The sequence below is a fragment of the Tursiops truncatus genome, chromosome 3, assembly GCF_011762595.2.
Source record: "Tursiops truncatus isolate mTurTru1 chromosome 3, mTurTru1.mat.Y, whole genome shotgun sequence".
Taxonomy (NCBI): domain Eukaryota; kingdom Metazoa; phylum Chordata; class Mammalia; order Artiodactyla; family Delphinidae; genus Tursiops; species Tursiops truncatus.
Window position 1 is genome coordinate 166,977,688 of NC_047036.1, and position 20,184 is coordinate 166,997,871.

The window sequence follows — 20,184 nt, forward strand, 5'->3', positions numbered from 1 at the left end:
AGAGCCCTGAGGTCCCTGTACTACATCAAGGCTCTTTCAGCAACAGGGAGCTTTAGGAGGGTGCAACAGGGCATGGTGGGGACTGTGGAAAATGACTAGATTCCGCTGTCCTTGGCTGTTTGCCCTCCCACTTCCCTCGGGGTAAAATCCCAAGTTCTCCCAAAGGCCCACAAGGCCCTGCAAGACCTACCCCCTTCACCTCCCTGCCCTCACCTCCTCCCTCTTTCCGCCTCCCTCACTCAGCAGCAATCACACAGGGCTCACTGTTTCTGCAACACACCAGCCACGGTCCTGCCTCAGGGCCTTTGCATTGGCTGTTCCCTCAACGTGGACCACTTTTTCCTCTGATATCCCTATCTCTCTCCTTCACTTCTTTCGAAAATACTCAAATGTTACCTTCTCAGTGAAGCTTTCCCTGACCATTCTATTAAGAACTGCAACCACCAAAAATGGCTTTCCCACTTCCCCTTCCCTGCTTCATTACTGTCCGACATACAGTATACCTTACTTATGTATTATGTCCATTGTCTTCACCACTCCTATCTCAGCTTTTAAAGGCAAGGAGTTTTTGGTCTGTTTTATTCACTACTGTATCCTTAGCATCTAGGACAACATCTAGCACACAGGCACTCGATGAGTTATTTGTTGAATGAACGCCCTAAATAAAAGTAGCAGTATTTAAACAATTAAAAACCCCATCAGGAAATCAAAACACTTCTGTGGGCCGATTGTGGCCGGCGGGAAGCCAGTTTCAGAGCCCCAAGCGGATTACTGAACGTTCCGGTTCCCGCAAAGGGCTCAGAGGTATAAACGGGACCCGAGGCCCCACCCACTGTTAGGCTCCGCCCAACGGCGTCGACGCGCATACAATGGCGTCACTTGGAGCGACCCAGGCATGCGCATTTCACCAGTAGACCGGGGAAAGACACACGCGCGACCCGGAAGGCCTCGCCGCAACACTCCAAAGCGGGTGTGAGGGGGGGGCCGATGGCGGAGGGAGCGGTGGAAGCCCCAGCAGAGAGTGGTGGCGGTGGCGAGCCAGGAGCCATCGAGCCGGAACGGGGAGTAGCGTCCATTAAACTTCAGTGAGTCGCTGGGTCGGGGGAGCAGTTCACGGAGCCTTCCCGGCACCCGTAGCGCGGCCCGAGTGGCGCATGCCGGGAGCTGGGGCAGCGGCCCAGCGCGGGAAGCTCGCAGGTTCTTCTTCTGTTTGGGCCCTTCCTTCGCTCGCAGGGTCAGCGAGCTCCCGAGGTCGCGCACGTTGGGGACTGTCACATGTGCGAAAGACACCGCGGTCCATGCCTCGGTGGGCGGGGTTTGAGGCGGAGGCCGCAGTGCATGCTGGGGAGTGTAGTCCCAGCATATGGCGGGAACAGCGCAAGTGCACCTCAGGCCAGCCGAAGTTACAGGCAGGGAATTGTGTCTGAAGTGAGTGCCCGGGAGCATGCTGGGGCTTGTAGGGCTGAAGGGCATGCTAGGAAATGTGGCGGTTCTGGACCCGTTGCAAGGCACGCGGGAACATGTAGTTTCCTTTAGCCTAACATAGCTGGGGGCATTCACACCTCACACCTGTACTTCGTCAGGCTGAGCACTGGGGACCCAGGAACAAAATACGTCCTCCCTGGGATTTCCCTGGTGGTCCAGTGGTAAAGAATCCGCCTTCCGATGTAGGGGACGTGGGCTCCATCCCTGGTGGAGGAACTAAGATCCCACTTGCTGGGGGGCAACAAAGCCCGCGTGCCACAACCACTGAGCTTGTGTGCTGCAAACTGCAGAGCCCATGCGCCCTGGAGTCTGCGCGACACAACTAGAGAGAGAGAAAACCCGCACGCCACAACTAGAGAGAAGCCTGCGCGCCACAATGAAGACCACGCGTGCAGCAACTAAGACCCGACGCAGCCAAAAAATAATAATAAAATAAAATAGGTCCTCCCTGTGGCCTTGAGGTGCTCCTAGGCTGGCGGCTGGCTAGTTCTAAGTAGTGAGCACCCCATCAGTAGAAGCATGTAATCAGGGACAAGTGTTCTCAGTCCCTTTCCCCAGCATTCATTGAATCTGAGCTCAGGGGAGGGACTTCTTCCACAAGCCCTCCTTTCCCCTGCCCTTCTGCTGGCAGATACCTAACCACCAAGGAGCACTTCCATGAATTCCTGGAAGCCAAAGGGCAGGAGAAGCCCAGACAGGAAACCGAGGCTGGAGACCCTGCTGGCAATGACCTGGATGAGCCTGAGGCCAAGCGGATCCGGCTGGAGGATGGGCAGACAGAGGACAGGCAGACAGAGGAGGCTGTTGAGCCTGGGGAGCAGCCACAGGCCCAGAAGAGGGCCCGGGGTCAGAACAAATGCCGGCCCCATGTGAAGCCCACCCACTATGACAAGAACAAGCTCTGCCCCTCCCTGGTGCAGGTGAGTGTCATTGTCTCCAGAAAGTCCCAGAGGCCTTGAGTGTGAGCCTCTCTGCCCCCTATTCAATCTTCATGACGTTATGATGTAAGTATCGTTATTGTTTCCATCTTCCAGGTGAAGAAGCTGAGGTTTGGTGAGGTTACTGACTTGTCTGAGGACACACAGTCAGGAGGGGAGAGAGCTGAGGTTCAAACCCAGGCTGCCTGGCTGCCTCAGCATCTCCCTGTCCTCCCTCATTGCCTCCCTGTTTCCCTGCAGGAATCCGCTGCTAAGTGTTTCTATGGCGACCGCTGCCGCTTCCTGCACGACGTGGGCCGCTACCTGGAGACCAAGCCAGCTGACCTGGGCCCCCACTGTGTGCTCTTTGAGACCTTCGGCAGGTGCCCCTATGGTGTGACCTGCCGCTTTGCCGGGGCCCATCTGGGGCCCGAGGGCCAGAATCTGGTGAAGGAGGGGTTGGTCCAGGCCCCGCCCATCCGCAATGGCCTGGACAAGGTCCTTCAGCAGCAACTGCGAAAGCGCAAGATCCACTTCAAGCGTGCAGAGCAGGCCCTGCGCCAGCTGAGCAAGGGCCAGCTGCCAGGCCCCACTCCCAAAGCCACTGTCCCCGAGATCATGGAGGCTGAGGGTGCCCCAGGGCAGGACAACTGTGACGCCCAGCAGGCCCCCCAGGGGCCGGGCACCGTTCCCCCTCCCAGGGGCCCTTTAAGGACCTGCGGGCCCCTGACAGATGAGGATGTAGTCAGGTTGCAGCCCTGTGAGAAGAAGCGGGTACGTGTCATAGGGTTCCTGCAGAGGACACTAGCAATGTTGGGGGCAGATAGAGATGGACACTCACTCCCAGCTCTGGAGGGTCCGGGCTGTGGCAGAGGGGGGCAGTGGGAAAGGCTTCCTGGAAGAGAGGGCATTGGGACTGGGGTTTTGACAGTTGAGTAGAAGTCTCTAGTGGAGGAGAACATGGAGAAAAGAACATTCCTGGTGCAGGGATTGGTTGGCCTGTGCAGAGGCACTGCGGTGAAAGGGATCCAGGCTGACTGGGGCAGATCAAAGCGTGTGGGGCAAAGACCTGGGGAGGCTGGAGGCTTGAGAGGCCTTGAAAGCCACGTTGGAGGATGGAGGTTCACTGTGCATTTTCTTTCCCACCAGCTGGACATCAGTGGCAAACTGTACCTTGCTCCCCTCACCACGGTAGGACCCACAGTGAGGTGGGCCGGGAGCTGGCAGCGTGGTCATCCCAGCAGTACCCACTGCCTCCCCGCCCTGGGGGCTTGGGGCCTGGGAGGGTGTCTGGGGTCCCTGCCTGCCGTGCCCTCACATGTGACTCTGTCCCCTGCTGTCATCAGTGCGGGAACCTGCCCTTCCGGCGGGTCTGTAAGCGCTTTGGGGCAGATGTGACGTGCGGGGAGATGGCTGTGTGCATCAACCTGCTGCAGGGCCAGACGTCTGAGTGGGCCCTGCTCAAACGCCACCCCTGCGAGGATGTCTTCGGTGTCCAGGTCGGTGCAGCCCCGAGCGAGGGAGGGAGGGAAGGCGGGAGGGAGGAGGGGCTCTCAGCCGCCATGTTTCAGAGCCACATTCAGGTCCGGGCTCTCCTGGCTCACCTCCCAGACCCCCTGCCTGAGCCACAGGCCAGGTGCCAGCCTGATGCACCTCCAGTAGCTGCTGGCCTTGGCACAGGGCCAGGCAGGGAGGGCCCCTCACCCACTGCCCGGCCACCCGCCACAGCTTGAGGGCGCCTTTCCCGACACCATGACCAAGTGTGCCGAGCTGCTGAACCGCACCATCGAGGTGGATTTCGTGGACATCAATGTCGGCTGCCCCATCGACCTCGTGTACAAGAAGGTACCAGCCGCTCAACCCTGGCGCCCCACGGAGGGCAGAATGTGGGTGGGCGGAGTCCCTGGGGAACCTGTGGGGGCCTGTGGGCCTCGCTTTCCCCATCTGTACAGAGAGGACAGCAGGGGGTGTCGGGCCCAGCCAGAGTCACGCGTTCCTAAGCCCGAACCGCCCGTCTCTCCCAGGGCGGGGGCTGCGCCCTCATGAACCGCTCAGCCAAGTTCCAGCAGATCGTCCGTGGCATGAACCAGGTACAGCCCGAGACACCCTCCACCGCCTCCACGCCCCGCGGCCTGACCCCGGGCCCCACCAGCCACACCCGTCCCCACAGGTGCTGGACGTGCCACTGACCGTGAAGCTCCGCACGGGTATCCACGAGCGCACGAATCTGGCCCACCGGCTGCTGCCCGAGCTGCGGGACTGGGGGGCTGCGCTGGTCACGGTGGGTCTCGGGGCACAGCGGGTGTTGGGACTCCCGAGGCGCATCCCTTTCTAACCATTGCCTCCCTTCCTGCCCCTTCCTCCTGGTCTTTGGCTCTCCCTCCATCTCTGTCTCCGTCTGTCTGTCTGTCTGTCTCTCTCAGTCTGTCTCTCCGGGGCTCTCTGGGTCTTCTTCTCTCTCTGTCTCTGTCTGATTCTCCGCCCTCTGCCCCTCCCCCCCACCTGGCTGCCTCTCCTCCAGCTCCACGGCCGCTCGCGGGAGCAGCGCTACACCAAGTTGGCCGACTGGCGGTACATCGAGCAGTGCGTGACAGCAGCCAGCCCCATGCCCCTTTTCGGTGGGTCCCCTGCCACCGGAGGCCACGCACCGGGGCCCACCCCTTACCTGGGCCCCCTCCTGCCCCGATCGGGAATGCTGCTGGGCTGACGAGAACTCCCGAAGCCCCGGCATCCCCACCTGCACGCAGCTCCCTGAGGCCCCAGTCTCTGTCCCTCAGGAAACGGGGACATCTTGTCGTACGAGGACGCCAACCGCGCCATGCAGACTGGCGTCGCTGGGATCATGATCGCCCGGTAAGTGTGCCCGGGGTGGGGATACAAAGAACCAGCCGGGGCTGCCCCTGAGCACCCAGGCTTCGGCTCGGGGAAGGTGAGGGCGCGTCTGAGTTTGTCCCCAACGCCGGTGCCCCCAGCCCGCCTGCCCACCCACTGCTCTTTTATTCCCCGGGCGGGGAGATGTCAGAGGTGGCTGCTTATGGGGCTGAGGCAGGGGACTGGACATTTCTGTAGCTGTGGGCTCAGGGTTGTGGCTTGGAACTCTTGGGCTTTGAAGGTTGTGTGAGCATGGCCAGGAGGTTGGGGACCATGGGTTTGGGGGCTGGGGTTCCGCCACCAGCCTGCTGACCACCGCCCACCCGCAGCGGCGCCCTGCTCAAGCCGTGGCTGTTCACGGAGATCAAGGAGCAGCGGCATTGGGACATCTCGTCGTCTGAGCGCCTGGACATCCTGCGGGACTTCGCACACTACGGCCTGGAGCACTGGGGCTCAGACACGCAGGGCGTGGAGAAGACACGCCGCTTCCTCCTTGAGTGGCTCTCCTTCCTGTGCAGGTGGGATCGGGGGGGCGGGGCGGGGTGCCTTGGGGAGGCCCGGCCCAACCCCATCCCTGGTGCCCCCGTCTGCAGGTACGTGCCTGTGGGCCTGCTGGAGCGGCTCCCGCAGAGGATCAATGAGCGGCCGCCCTACTACCTGGGCCGCGACTACCTGGAGACGCTCATGGCCAGCCAGAAGGCGGCCGACTGGATCCGCATCAGGTGCCCGGGAACCGCCGAGGCCCTGGGAGATAGTGCACCAGGGAGCCAGCGGGGGTGGGGCCAGCTGGGCTGGGGGCCGCCCCGCCCCAGGCCTGACCCTGCTCCCGCCCTCCTCACAGTGAGATGCTGCTGGGACCCGTGCCACCCAATTTCGTCTTCCTGCCCAAGCACAAGGCCAACGCCTACAAGTAGCTGCAGGGGCGGGCGGGGGTGTCTGAGCGCCCAGCGGGCTCCCCAAGGAATGAGAAGGCAATAAATTTTATTCTTTTAAAACCCAGCCCCTTTTGTGATCCTGAGGCTGTCTCATGCCGCCCCACCCCCCCACCCCCCCAGCTTTCCCCCACCATCCCCATCCCCACAACTCCCTCCTTCCTCACTTATTCACCAGCCCCATGCTGGCCACTGCTGGTACCCAAAGGCCTTGACCACAAACAAACCACCATAGCTCATGAGATGGGGCCTTGGCCTGTGTGGGTGTGGATCAGGGCGGGCTGCCTGGAGGAAGGGGCCTCGGAGCTGTCAGGCAGGCATTGCTGGCAGAGGCGGAAGGCGGCAGACCAGGCCCAGTGTCCACCATGCTCTCTGTGACGCCCATCTCTGGTTGCCTTGGTTTCCCCATCTGCTCCTGCCCACCGCCCCCTCCCCCCATTACCCGGAACCCTGACCAGTGGGTGGGCCACAGCCTGGAATCCGCTGCCTGGAGTAACCGGAGAAACAGAACTCCGCAGGACTCTGTGCCTCCGCTCTGGGTGGGCTACCTGTGCTCCCACTTGCTACCCTCCTGGCCTGCGCAGCCAGGCCCCCGCCTCCCCATGCAGCACCCCAAACACTTCTACGCACCCACCGCTCCCCAAGAAGGCTTCAGTCCCCAGAGCCTGGACGCCACCGAAGGGCCCGGCAGCCAGCCTGCTTCTGCCTGCACAGAGCCTCTTCCCGTTGTGGGTACGAGGGTGGGGAACACCCATCGGGGCAGGGACCAGGGCTCTGCCCGCCGGCCTCAGGACCCCACCCAGCTGCCTGTTTTTGTCCACAGGTTCCTCCGTCTGTCACCCCCCAAACCTGGAGAAAGAGGTGTTTCCAGCTCCTCCAGCAGGTACCGGCCTCCCACCAACCCTTGATGACTGGGGAGTGGGCAGGGGCATCTTGCTCCCACCCCTGACCCTAGGTGGCTCCTGCCTCCGAAGGCAAGGCCCGAATCCCTGTCCTCCAGAGAGACCTCTGGACCAAGGTCTGTGTCCGTCATCCCCTAGCTGGGGCCCTGAAGCCAAAGCCTGTCTCTTGTTCCCCAAACAGGTCTCCCAAAGCCAGGTCGGTGTCCCCGCCCCCCAGATGGGCCCCCAAAGCAAGGTCTGGGTCCCCTGACCTCTAGAGAGGGCCCCAAAGGCAGAGCCTACGTCCCTGTTCCCCAAATGGACCCCAAAGTTGGTCCGTGTTCTCCATGCCCCAGACGTGCCCCACGGTTTGGACCTCCTCCACCCCAGGCGGGTCCCAGAACTGCCCCTCTCAGGGCCACCCTCCCTGGCCACAGGTTTCCAGATGGCTCCCTGCGGCTGCTTCTTTGACCCCCGCGTCTACCGAATCGAGTGGACCACCACCGACTTCGGCCAGTCGTCCCTGTACAAGCTGGCAGCCAGGGGCCCCGCCTCGCCAGGCACCTACTTCCTGGACGCACAGCACTGCCTCAGGGCCCCGGTGCCGTCCCCACTGTTACCCCACTACCAGCCGCCCCCTGCGGGGCCCCAGTACCGCATGCCCTGCTTCCCGCCCGAGGGGCCCGGGCCCGAGGCCCTGGGCTTCGTAGGGGACGGAGTGCCCCCCGCCTTGGTCAAGCAAGGCCTGGCACCCCTGCTGCCCCCCAAGGAGAGCGAGCTGCCCCCGCTGCTCATCACGCTGCCCGCCGAGGCCACGCTGCCCCCTGGCGCCTATGGCCCTCTCAGGGGCCGCTTGACCCAGCTGGATGGGCCCGGCGAGCCCCTGACCTTCACCTTCAAGGAGCCGCCCCCTGGCGCCGGGCCCGGCCTGCTGTACCCGCCGGGCCCCACCGAGCCCAAGGCGGCCCCGCTGGGGCCAGGCGAGGCCAGGACCCCTGAGGTGGCCAGGGCCTTCACGCCGCCCAAGAAGGTGATGCTCGAGGATGCGATGAAGCTCTTTGACTGCCTGCCGGGCGGCCCCGAGCCCGCCGGGGCCCCATGCAAGTCCCCTGGGCCTGCCCTGCCCAACAGCGGGGGCAGTGGGAACGACTCGTTCAGCGACATCCGCTCATTGCACCTGCCCGACGAGCTGCTGTCCTCGGACTACAGCGTGCCCGAGGTCCTGGATATTGTGTCCGACATGGACTTCTTTTACAACTTAAAGGCGCTGGACGAGGAGCTGCCGCCCTGCCTGGGGGTGCCCCCCACCGCCAAGCCCGGCAAGAGGAAGGCCGGCAACCTGACTGCCAGGAAGGGGAGGCAGGGCAGCAAGGGCAAGCAGGCTGTGGTCCCCACCAGCGCCACCCCATTGGGGCCCAGGCAGGACCTGGGAGCCGGCCCCCATTAAAGCGGATTTGAGCTGTTTGCGCAGTGTCCGGTCGGTGGCATTCGGGGGCCGTGGGCTGTCCCCTCGCCCGCCCTGTCATCCAGCGGGCCCCAGGCCACGTGGTGAGGCCCCTCAGGACCCTGGCACCTTCTGGGTGCCAGGCTTCCAGAGTAGAGACGGGGAGCCCTAGACTTGGGGTTCGGGACAATCCCTCGTCTCCTAGCACCAGAAAATCCAAGTCAGCCGGCAGGGATGGGGGGCTGCTAGGAGGTGGGGAGACACTGCCCGGACTCCTGCACTGCAAGGATTTCACCTCCATGTTTGATGGGGAAAGTCAGGTCTGCCCAGAGATGGGCAGGAACTTGCCTGGAGACACAGCAGCAAGCGGGGTGAGGCCTGGGGAGAGGCCTGCGGGCTGAGCTCGGCCTCAGCCCAGGTGGAGGGGCGGGTGTCGCCGATGGTGAATGGGAAGGCGTCCGTTCGTGTTCACGCGGAGAGCTGGGGGGCCTGGGGTGCAGAGGCAAGTGCTGGGTGGAGGTCTGAGTGTGGGGGCAGGGCAGGCATGTGGGACACGGTGTCCACCTGGCACACGGGTGACCCAAACGGGCATGCACGTGATGGGGCGTGCAGAGTGCGCCTGCAGCAGCGGCATTGGGACATCTCGTCGTTGATGGTCCCCCAGGTGCCTGGAGCCCTGCAGTCCCCCACGGAGCCCCTGCCTCTTCACGTCCCCCCAGCTGGGGGCCAGGGGCCAGGGTGGGCGTGCTTGTCCCAGGATGGGCATCCAGCCAGGCCCCGGGTGCTGAGTCTCCGCCTCGGGCCCAGCCACACCTGGGTTCTGCTTCCCGGGGTGGGGGTGGGGGGGCGGGCACAGGGCGGGCTTGCGGTGGTTTGGGAGCTTCAGTGCTCACACCTGTTCCCTCCTGCCCCAGCTCCTTCCCTCTCCAGTCCACGGAGCTCCCTCCCCCCTGTACCCTGGGCCAGGCTCTCGTCTGCCTTTCGCTTCTGGAGAGCCCAGGGCAGCTGCCAGCCGCACCCTCCCCTGAAATACTCCAGGCGACTGAAGGGGGTGAGTCGGTTTCCCAGTGACACCTAAGCAGGTAAGGAGAGATGGACCGCCCCTTGCCTGCCAGAGGAAGGGCCCTCCTGCCCCAGGCCCTGGGCTGGGTCTCGGGGATCTTCCCTGCTGGGGCACCCTGGGCGCTTGACTAGGACCCAGGAGGTGGCCGCGTGTGGGCAGGGGGTCTTGGCTGCCGGCACCACGCCTTGAGCCTGCGGGTCCCAGGGCTCGGAGACCGAGGTGGCCAGCCAGGCTGGGCTGTACCGGGATCATCGCCTGTTGTGAACAGGATGCGGGCCTGGAGGAGCTAGGAGCTCCCTTCCCTCGCTTCCCTCTGAGCCTGCTGTGCCTGCAACCGTGTTAGGGGTATTTTCGAGACAAATATGAAGTACCCCCAAGAAGGGAAGGCCCTGGCAAACGAGGCGGATGCGACAGGATGGGCTTGGTTTTCTTTAAGATTAATGCGGGCCGAGGGTCGTGAAACGAGTATCACCTGACAGCCTAACCCGTCCCCTCCAGAGAGGCGTGGAAGGTGGACCAGGCAGCCCCCGGAGGTGTGGGTGAGGTGACTGCCCACTGCAGTGGGTGTGGGAGTGGAGGTGTTTCTGTTTCTGTTTTTTTTTTTTTTTTGCAGTACGCGGGCCTCTCACTGTTGTGGCCTCTCCCGTTGCGGAGCACAGGCTCCGGACGCGCAGGCTCAGCAGCCATGGCTCACGGGCCCAGCCGCTCCGCGGCATGTGGGATCTTCCAGGCCTGGGGCACGAACCCGTGTCCCCTGCATCGGCAGGCGGACTCTCAACCACTGCGCCACCAGGGAAGCCCGGGAGTGGAGGTTTTTAATGACTGGTGGAGACCGTATTGGGCAATTTTTTTTTTTTTTGGCCGAGCCACTTGCAGGATCGTAGTTCCCGACCAGGGATTGAACCCAGGCCCCAGGAGTGAAAGCAGAGTCCTACCACGGGACCCCCAGGGAATTCCCAGTATTGGGCAGTTTAAATGACCGTCAGATGTGTTCTTTTAACCTAAGAGTGATCAGAAAAGTTATTGAGAAAGTTTTCACTAGAATGAGACAGCTGTCCCGTGCCACCTGAGATTTGAATGAAGTGTGGGAGAGGGAAGTTCTGAACAGGTGGATAGACTGATCAAACATACATATACACGTATGTGTACATTGTATGCACACCTATATGTGTACTCACACGTGCATATACGTATCTGTACACATGCATACACGCATGTACACGTGTGTGAGCATGCATGGTATCCACACGTATGTGTGCACATTATACAGTGCTCGCATGCGACATATACACATCGCACACGCATGCATGCACATGTGTACATGAACGTGCATTATAGACACGTGCACACACAGGTAGATTGCAGATATACATGTGCATGCATGCACAATCTGCACATAGGCAACATGCACGTACATGCATACACACAGGCACACACACACACACGTGTATGTGTACGCCGTATGCACCTACATGTTATATACATGCCTCTGCACATACATGTACACACGTGTGCATCGTATGTATGCATAACACAGGTACGTGTAAAAATGTGCTGTGCTTCCAAATTTTATTCGTGGACATCACAAAACACACGTAAGCGTGTCGGTCTGTGTATATGTCAGGGCTCATCAACAGAGGTGGACCCACCCCCGTCCCCGTCTTCTGCAGCCCCCGCCCTTTTCCTTGGGTCTCATGTTTCTCTAAGAGAACACGTCAAGTGTCCGATGCATCTCTGGGGCTTGCCGATTAGTGCTCCCACCACATGCTGGTGCGGGCTCGTTTCACCAAAAGCTCGTGTTCGCTAGGACTTGGGCTGCCCACCTCCTCACTGTTAACAGCCCACGTAGGTGCCGTAGTTCAAAGGGACTCTGGCGCCAGAATGTTGAGGGGGGCAGGTGGGTGTAGAAAAACCACAAACCATGAGTGATACCCGCTGCTACCGGCTCTCTTACCAAACGCTTTATTTCAAGACAACTCTGCCCCCTCCCCGCCACCCTGCCACCCCACCTCCACGCCCCGGGCGTGCTCAGCACCTGGCCCAGACACACGCACAAGACTTCCCGCATCTCCTGCGCAGCCTGGCCCAGAAGCCCTTGACCCTGAGGCCCCGCTCAGTGTGCAGCAGCTCGGGGATCAGGTAAGCCAGCCATACGGACAGCAGGGTGGCCCCCGTGAGCAGGACGATGGTGATCTCAGGCGGGAAGATGGGCAGTGGGAAGGCCCCGTAGACGTAGACGCTGAATGTGGTCTCCAGGTGACAGTAGCTGCGAGGGGCGGGCAGGGAGAGGCCGTGGGGCACCGCCTTTGGGGGCCTCACCCTTCACCCCAGCAAACTGGTTTTTTGTTTTTTTCGGCCACGCTGCTCAGCTTGCGGGGTCTTAGTTCCCCGATCGAGGATCGAACACAGGTCCTCAGCAGTGAAAGCACAGAGCCTAACCACTGGACCGCCAGGGAATTCCCCCAGCAAACGTTTTAAAACTCACGGGGACAAGAGCTGGGCCTGGAGCATTGACTCCGGGCACTGAGTTCCATTTATATCCACTTAACTTCTATCCTCTGTAACTCTGCAGTCGTCTCTGTATTGTGTTGGCCAAAAAGTTCGTTTGGGTTTTTCCATAACATCTTACATATTTTAGCAGAGGCCATATTTTTCCCCAGGACCCCTGTGGTCCCCTGCTCTGGAGACAAGGGATTCCCACCCCCTCCATGCCCAGGCTCAGTCTGGGGGGCGGGTAGCAGAGACCAACAAAGCACTCATCACAGTGGACGCGGAGTGGGGGGCGTGAGGGGGGCCACAAGCGTCCCTCAGGTGGCTGCGAGCAGGTGGGAATGGCAGGATGGAGGGAAGGACACCCAGGTAAGGGGGGGGAAGTCGTTGGGGGCTCTGCTGGAGGCAAGGTGCAGGGAGAGCAGGGGATGAGCCTTGCAGGCAGACCCCTCTCTCCCCTGGGCATCCCCACCCCGGTGCCTTCCGCCTGTGGCGTCCCAGAGCTGGTCCAGGGTCTGGGACCTTTAGGGAAGGGAGGGTCTCCCCGCGCTTTTGGAGGTGGACTTTGTGTCCGTCTGGAAGGGATAGGTGATGGGGGAGCGGGGAAGAATGCCGCCCATATTCCCCCTCCCAGTGGGAGACGTTAATGATCTGAACAGCACAGTGGGTGGCGAGTATGGACAGCCAGCTCCTGGCGCAGGGTCGGGCCGGCCTGTAATGAGTGTCGGTTTCCATGGTGTCAGTACTCCAGCTGCCAGTGGGAAGCCAACCGGCTTGCAAAATCCCTGAATATCTAATGATCAATGTTTGGGAGCCAGTCTACACCGGCCCCTGCACCCCACCTGTTGGACATGGCATGAGTGTGACTCTGGTCCCTGAGGGCAGGGACAGGGCTGCTGGTCATTGCTGTTCCCCCAGAGGCCCCCGGCACAGGGCGACTCACCTGTAGTATGGGTCCACGATGGAAATGAAGAAGATGTAGATGCCGTTTCTTTGGTCGAAAACGACCTTGTTCTCTGTCGGGCCTCCCAGGATCTGATACGGGACTTTGGGCCATCTCAGGGGTGCGTTGTTGTTAGGGTCGTGGCAGCTCACATAATTCTGGGGAGGAGGACAGAGACATGCCTGCTGGCCCCAGGGGCCGGGGAACACCGTGCCAGCCCACAGGTGCTACCGCCGCACACACGGCCCCACCGGTGCCACCACCCACCAGCACCCATGGGTGTGAGTCCAGGACCAAGTGCCCGCTGGGCAGGCCAGCCGATTTGTGACTGTGGAGCCCGTGCCCCCTGCAGTGGAATCGCGGAGTCCCAACCACTGGACCGCCAGGGAATTCCGCCCCCCTCCCACAAGCAACTGTAAAATGAGGAAGCTCTTCCTTTCCCCTTCTAGTGTGGACACAGCTCTCCATCAAGAGGTAGCATCTGGGCAGAACCCCAAACCTGCTTTCAACAATGTTCTGGGCCCAGAAGCCCGGCGGCCACATGGAGAGCCATGTCCCTAACAGAAGCCTTGTACACGGGTGAGAAGACCTTGATGCCCCTGCACGGGTGGCCTCCGCCAAAGCCATGTGGGGCACAGGAGCTGCCCACCTGAGCCACGGATTTGTGAGAAACAGTAAATCCCACTGAGTTCGGGGCTGATTTGTTTTGTAGTGCTGGGTAATGGAAAGAGCTGTCCTGTGTACTACTATGGAGAAAGTTCAAACGTTGTCAGAATCAAAAAGCAAACATGTCCACGGTGTGGATGGCCACCTGGATGGGCGTCGTTTGTCCCCAGGCCCTGCTGCCGGGGCCATGGGAATGGATGGAGGGCAAACACCTGACTTCAGCTGTGCCAAACACCTGACTTCACCTGGCCCTCCTCGGATGCGACAACGGCAACAATACTTCCTCTCGGTTGTTGATGGTTCCCCAGGTGCCTGGAGCCCTGCAGTCCCCCACGGAGCCCCTGCCTCTTCACGTCCCCCCCAGCACAGTCGTCCCACCACCCCGGCCCCTCCTCTTGGCCTCTTTGGCAGACACATCCTTAAGTTACCACGCAACACGCAGAAGACTTCCAAACGAACGCCAGCCCTGACTTGTCTCCCTATGTTTTGCTGGCCACTGGGCTCCCTCCTCCTCGGTGGCACCTTGAATTCAGCAGGTGTAGAATGAAGCTGTGTGTGTTTCCCTCCACCGCTAGCTTCATCCCTGAGCAAGTATCTGCCCAGGTGCTCAGGCTGGAAACTGGGGGGCCGTGCTTGACGCTTGCCTCCTCTTCCTCCGTCACCAGGTCCTACTTTTCGCGCCCCTGCCTCACACTGAATGTTCGAGTCCCCAACCCCCATTCGTATGTTGAAGCCCCATCCCCCAGTGGGATGGTATTTGGAGGTGGGACATTGGGAAGTGATAAGGTTTTGATGAGGTCCTGAGGGTTGGGCCCCTATAATGGGATTACTTCCCTTATAAGAAGAGACACCAGAAAACTAAAGCAGGGTCTCGAAGAGATATTTGCACACCCGCGTTCGTAGCAGCACCATTCATAACAGCCAAAAGGTGGAAGCAAGCCAGGTGTCCACTGACAGATCATGGATAAAAAGTGTGGTCCGTACCCACTAATGGAATGTTATCCAGCCTTAAAAAGGAAGGATATCCTGACCTATGCTACAATGTGGATGAACCTTGAGGACATGATGCTCAGTGAAAGAAGCCAGACGCAGGACAAATACTGTGTGATCCCACTCACAGGAGGTCCCTAGAGAGAGCCACAGAGCCAGGAAGTAGATGGTGGGGACCGGGGGCTGGGGGAGGGGATGGGGAGTGAGTGTTTCATGGGGACAGAGTTTCAGTTCGGGAAGATGAGAAAGTTCTGGAGATGGAGGGTGGGGACGGTTGCCCAACTGTGTGAATGTACTTGATGCCACTGAGCTGTGCACTTAAAAATGGTTAAGATGGTCAATGTTATGTTATGCATATTTGACCACAATTAAAATTTTTTAAAAAATCCTTTGGGAGTAAAAGAAAAAAAGCTGGGCTGCATAAAAACTATGTGAAATAAAAAAGGAGACAGCTGCTTTGCCTAACGACCATTTATTTGCCACAGCTAGCTCCACCTCATGGTTTTTAGTGGTTCAGTGGTTCAGTTTTCGCGGTTCAGGGGCTTTTTAACAGCCCGTCCAATGCCTGTGCTGCACATGCAGGCATTGTGGCTCTGTCTTGATAGAAAAACCCTCAGGGTTCTACAAAATCGGCCACCAGGGCTGATGGGAAAAAAAAAGTAATGGGACGATCTCTTCAATTTATGCATGCCACTTTGAACGAGAGGGCTAATAAAAAGAATGCAAATACAAACACCGGCACAGTCAGAAAATAATAAATAAGCAAAGCTCCGTGTGTGGCTTGTTCTTTTTTCTTAAGAAACGGTCAGGGAGGTGGTGTTTGGGTAACCTTGCGAATGCACAAAACGCATACCCGAGTTGTAGGAGTTACACGCTTTAAAATCGTTCATTATCGGTTATGTGAATTTCACCTCTGTTAAAAAATAAATAAAACCAACGTCACCAACCAAAATACATGACCAAACTCACTCGATGGAATGGGGTGTAAGGAACGGGTGAGGCTGCGGGCTTTTAAGAAAGCAAATACAAAATTAAGGAGCCAGGAGTTCTCGCTGGAACCGGCTTTGGGCGCGAAGAGCGCGCGCGCCCCTGCTGGTGACGTGGCCGCATTGCGCTGTGTTCTTGCCCTTGGCGTTGAGAGGCTGAGGGTGGATGGAAACTAATTAATATGCGCCAGAAGCCCCCCCCCACCCCCAGAGGAACAATGCGATGTCTTCCTTTCACTGACACCATAACCTTATTTGTCAATCGTGTACCAACCAACGTTCGTGATAGAAACGCTCGTTGAGCAGGACGGACCGTAAGTATACTCAGCCCCTTAAATAATGGGCATTTGGATGGTTCCAGAAATTTGCGCATCATCAGCAGTGCGTTCCATGAGCGCCTTCGTCCCTACACCTCCGATCTCGTCTCCGATTCCCTTGGGAGAGATTCCCAAAGAGTTTGTGCGTCTTACATTTCCATCCCCTGACGCCCCATCCAGGGACTGAATGTCTGCCCTGCACCGCCCCCCCCCCATTCATATGCCGAAACCTACCCCAGAAGGTGATGTATTAGGAGGCGGGGCCTTTGGAAGGTGATTAGGTCCTGGGGGTGGAGCCCTCCTGAAGGAGATTGGCGCCCTTATAAAGGGACCCAGGAGCGCTCCCTCGCCCCTTCTGCCGTGTGAGGACACAGAAGGCACCACCCGGGAACCAGACACCAAATCTGCTGGCGCCTTGATCTTGGACTCAGCCTCCAGAACCGTGAGAAACCAGTGCTGCTGTTACAAGCCACAGGCTCTATGGTGATCTTTACAGCAGCCCGGACAGACCGAGTCGGCCCCCAACACACAGTGGGCCTGACCAGTCGTCGCCTTCTGCGACCTGTTTTGGGAATAATCAGAACGCAGGCCCTACCTCTCGGTCCCAGGCGAAGGGCCCTTTGTCGCCGGCCGTCTTGGCGATGGTGGTCCAGTTCTGCGGCTGGGAACTGCAGAGGGCCATGTCGGCCGTCAGGGAGTACGTGTACGTGAACAGCCCGTTCACCTCCAGCAGGACGTACTCGGCCTTGACCACCTCCTGGAACTTTCCTTCCCTCCACCTGGGACACACCATGCACAGGTGAGGCTCCAGGGGGGCCGTCAGGGGTGGGGGAGGCTGGGGGCCCTGATGTGTTGTGAGACCATCTGGGGGTGGTGGGAGGTGGCAGGGCAGGGCCACCCCCACCGCCCACCAGGCTGACACTTCTGGGACAGTCAACGCGGATATGCAGTGGCAGGTGGTGACAGGACGCTGACGGGGTCGGGGTCGGGGACTGGGGGTTGCTTATTTTTTGACACCTGTAAACATTCCAGAGGTATACATTTAGGGCGGTGAATTAAGGTTTTTCTAAATCCTTATTTGGGGGAGAATTCCCTGGTGGTCCAGTAGTTAGGGGTCCGGGATTCCACTGCCGCGTACCCGGCTTCCACCCCTGGACGGGGAACTAAGGTACCCGCAAGACGCGGGGGGCCAAAAAAAAGAAAAACAAAACTTATTTTTGGATGCACGTTTGTCTCCTGCCAGGTTGGGGCTTACACCCCTGCTCTGATGGGACCCTTCCCTTCTTCCTCACCCCAGGCCGGCAGGCACCCCACCACGTGGCAGCTCTGCGTTAGGGGCGTGCCCGGCCCACAGTCTCACCTGGGTGTGGGACTGAGGCCACGAGGAGCTAACACGTGACGTTCTAATGAACCTAAGTGTTGCCACGTGTGAGTGGTTTCTACCACCGTTCAGTCCGTCAACAACTATTTAGTGCAGTGGTCTGCTGGGGGCGGTGTGGGGGTGGGGACGGAATGAAGGAAGACAGAATCCATGGAAGGGGGCAGAGTGAGTGGCATGGCCTGAAATGTGTCTCCCAAATTCCTATGTGAAGCCCTAACCCCCGTGCGACTGGATTTGGAGGTGGGGCCTTTAACGAGGCAATCGAAGTTGAGTGAGGTCATAAGGGTGGGCCCTGATGCCACGGGAAGTGGCAGCCTCTGCGGCCAAGGAGAGAGGCCTGGGGGAAGCAGCCTGCCCACACCTTGAACTTGGACTTCCGGCCTCTAGGACTGTGAGAAAGTCAGCGTCTGCTGTTTAAGCTCTCCAGTCTGTGGTGTTTTGTTAAGGCCGCCGAGCTAAGACGGGCAAGGGGAGGGGATGTGTGAGCTGAGAGCTACGGAGGGAAAAGGCAGGGAGAGGATGCGGCCAGAGCAAAGGGGTGGAGGGGGCTCTGGGGGCCTGTGATGATGGTGAGGGCGGCGGGGGGCTGGCGGGGTGGTGGACTGGGGGGTGGGTCCTCACAGTTCCACCACCGGCTTCCATGGGGTGTCGTAGTAGACGAGGATGGGGCAGCCCAGCTTCTCGTAGTGGTAAGGCACCTCCAGGTCCTCCGTGGCCTTCTGACCCCGGAAGCTGGGGTCGTAGGCTTCCCTGTGGGAGAGCAGGACACAGGTACGGGCGAGCTCCCGCCAGGCGCCCGGACGTCCACCCACCCACAGCCCCGCTTCTTCCCTGCACATGGGGTCACGATCGTGGAGGCGTGTCTGAGCGGGGGATTCAGAGTCCTGGTCGAAATGACCTTGGGACCCCTGCGGTGGTTGACATTCTGGTCCACTTAGCTGGGCCACAGCACCTCGACTGTGGTCAGATGTGATTCTGGGTGTTTCTGTGAGGCTCTTCTTTGGGGCAGAGGTTAATATTGAAATCAGTAAAGCAGTGCTCTTCCTAATGTGGGTGCAGCTGGAGGCCTGAGTAGAACAGACATGGGCCTCCCCCAGCAAGAAAGAAGTCGGCCTGCAGATGGCCTTGAACTAGAACTGCAACTCTTCCCTGAGCTGCCAGCCCCCAGCCTCCCCCGTCAGACTGTGGACTCACCAGACCTCTACAGTCCGGGAACCAAGTCCTTAAAATAAATCTCTGTCTTTGTCACTCTGTCTCTGTCTCTTTGTGCCTCTGTGTCTCTCTGTCTCACACATACATCCTGGGGCTTCTCTCTCTCTGGAGACCCTGACTCACACACTCTCACGCCCCCAGGCTCTCTGGCTGCAGCCTCGCTGGTTGGCAAGTCCAGCAGGGCCACTTTCCGTCTCGGCCCTGGGTCTGGATGGGGGAGGGACTCTTGGCTTGTGTTGGAGGGGGGAGGGTCACGTCGTATGAGACCCACGAGTGTCTCCCCATGCCAGGGGGCTGGTGGTGTGCACCAGTGTGGGAGGGGCTCTCTGTGCCGCCCTGCAGAGGGGGTCACTTTGGCCGGCCACCCCCTCCTGCCTTGGCTGGACAGTGTCTGGCCAACTCCGCTAGCTGGGATGAACAGGGGACCGGGCTCCAGGAGCTGGTGGCAGGCTGGGGAGGGGTCTGAAAGCTGGCCCAGCAGGTGGCAGAGCCTGTGCAGACCTGGGCCAGGGGCCCTGCCACATCACACTGATTCCCCGAAGGCCCAGCCGCCTTCCCTACCTGTCTGCTTGCTCCCTCGGATTCCCTGTGGGCTGGATATCAATTGGCAGGGTATCCATTTTAAAACGATTCTTTTTTTCCTTTCTTCAAAAAAAATTGTTTTCTTTTCCATTACGGTTTAAAAATGATTCTTGGGACTTCCCTGGAGGTCCAGTGGTTAAGACTCTGAGCTGCCACTGCAGGGGGTTTCAATCCCTGGTGGGGGAACTAAGATTCCGCATGCTGGCGCGGTGCGGCCAAATACATAAATAAAAATTTAAATAATGATTCCTGATTCGCCTTTGGCTCGTGTGTGTGTGTTGGCGGTAGGGGGGGGGCTCACCTCTCAATGACGTAGCTATAGTTGTCCTGAAGGGCCACGGGGTCGAGGATGCCATTGTAACAGGCGGAGATTTCACTGCGAGCAACAAAAGATGGTGAGAAGCTGCCTGAACCCATGCGGGACCAAAGAATTGTGAATTGTTCCCTTTGACATATGTTATCTCCCCATTGGTTGGATTTTGAGCCCTTTCTACCTTCTGGTTCTCCAAGATGCTCCAGGCTCATCTTTTTTTTTTTTTTTTTTTTTTTTTTTTTTTGCGGTACGCGGGCCCCTCACTGTTGTGGCCTCTCCCGTTGCGGAGCACAGGCTCCGGACGCGCAGGCTCAGCGGCCATGGCTCACGGGCCCAGCCGCTCCGCAGCATGTGGGATCTTCCCGGACCGGGGCACGAACCCGCGTCCCCTGCATCGGCAGGCAGACTCTCAACCACTGCACCACCAGGGAAGCCCCTCCAGGCTCATCTTGAATCTTCCCTGCCTGGCCTAGAATCAGCCATTTCGCCAAGGAGCCCTAATTCCTTGTATTGGAGAATGATGTTACACGTGGAGATGTGGGAGCTGGGTGTCCTGACTTTTGAGACAATCCTTTCCCTGTTTTTCTTTGTACTGTTACCATCTGTGCATGTATTCTTAAGCAACATGCAGTCCTGCCTTGGTATCTGCAGGGGGTTGGTCCAGGATCTGCCGTAGATAACACAATCCGAGGATGCTCAGGTCCCATGGTG

At 59.5% G+C, this 20,184-nt stretch overlaps 3 protein-coding genes across 8 annotated transcripts in view; 2 read left to right on the plus strand and 1 right to left on the minus strand.

Moving 5' to 3' along the window:
• The first annotated feature begins 890 nt into the window (after positions 1-890).
• On the plus strand, positions 891-6,272 carry DUS3L (dihydrouridine synthase 3 like). 2 transcript variants are annotated; one of them, XM_033854573.2, is made up of 13 exons: positions 891-1,085; positions 2,117-2,405; positions 2,664-3,176; positions 3,552-3,593; positions 3,749-3,901; positions 4,131-4,247; positions 4,427-4,492; positions 4,573-4,683; positions 4,924-5,020; positions 5,180-5,255; positions 5,603-5,791; positions 5,867-5,995; positions 6,115-6,272. In XM_033854573.2, the coding sequence occupies exons 1-13, from the start codon at positions 988-990 to the stop codon at positions 6,185-6,187; spliced, it is 1,953 nt and encodes a 650-aa protein (XP_033710464.1). In that variant the 5' UTR covers positions 891-987; the 3' UTR covers positions 6,188-6,272. The 2 variants fall into 2 exon arrangements, with proteins under 2 accessions (XP_033710464.1, XP_033710465.1); XM_033854574.2 differs by lacking the exon at positions 891-1,085 and adding an exon at positions 1,144-1,428.
• Positions 6,273-6,419: 147 nt separating this feature from the next.
• Positions 6,420-8,550, plus strand: PRR22 (proline rich 22). 2 transcript variants are annotated; one of them, XM_073803380.1, is made up of 3 exons: positions 6,420-6,937; positions 7,029-7,088; positions 7,443-8,550. In XM_073803380.1, exons 1-3 carry the CDS (start codon positions 6,571-6,573, stop codon positions 8,531-8,533), a joined length of 1,518 nt encoding a protein of 505 aa, XP_073659481.1. In that variant the 5' UTR covers positions 6,420-6,570; the 3' UTR covers positions 8,534-8,550. The 2 variants fall into 2 exon arrangements, with proteins under 2 accessions (XP_073659481.1, XP_004317023.3); XM_004316975.4 differs by having other exon boundaries at positions 7,524-8,550.
• A 2,773-nt stretch (positions 8,551-11,323) lies between these two features.
• CATSPERD (cation channel sperm associated auxiliary subunit delta) overlaps positions 11,324-20,184 on the minus strand; it is a 40,065-nt gene continuing 31,204 nt past the window's right edge. For all 4 annotated transcript variants that reach the window (XM_073803378.1, XM_073803377.1, XM_033854593.2 and 1 more), the window contains 5 exons: positions 19,462-19,536; positions 17,988-18,116; positions 16,581-16,764; positions 13,027-13,184; positions 11,324-11,859 (listed from right to left, as the gene is read on the minus strand). In XM_073803378.1, coding sequence (XP_073659479.1) covers positions 11,622-11,859; positions 13,027-13,184; positions 16,581-16,764; positions 17,988-18,116; positions 19,462-19,536 — 784 coding nt within the window. In that variant the 3' untranslated portion in view covers positions 11,324-11,621. The remainder of the gene's footprint in view (positions 11,860-13,026; positions 13,185-16,580; positions 16,765-17,987; positions 18,117-19,461; positions 19,537-20,184) is intronic.

Coding starts and splice junctions, on each gene's coding strand:
- DUS3L (XM_033854573.2), top strand. CDS start 988: ATGGCGGAGGGAGCGGTGGAAGCCCCAGCAGAGAGTGGTGGCGGTGGC. Junction 3,902..4,130: donor AGGATGTCTTCGGTGTCCAG/GTCGGTGCAGCC, acceptor CACCCGCCACAG/CTTGAGGGCGCCTTTCCCGA. Junction 4,248..4,426: donor TCGACCTCGTGTACAAGAAG/GTACCAGCCGCT, acceptor CGTCTCTCCCAG/GGCGGGGGCTGCGCCCTCAT.
- PRR22 (XM_073803380.1), top strand. CDS start 6,571: ATGCTCTCTGTGACGCCCATCTCTGGTTGCCTTGGTTTCCCCATCTGC. Junction 6,938..7,028: donor AGAGCCTCTTCCCGTTGTGG/GTACGAGGGTGG, acceptor TTTTGTCCACAG/GTTCCTCCGTCTGTCACCCC. Junction 7,089..7,442: donor GTTTCCAGCTCCTCCAGCAG/GTACCGGCCTCC, acceptor TCCATGCCCCAG/ACGTGCCCCACGGTTTGGAC.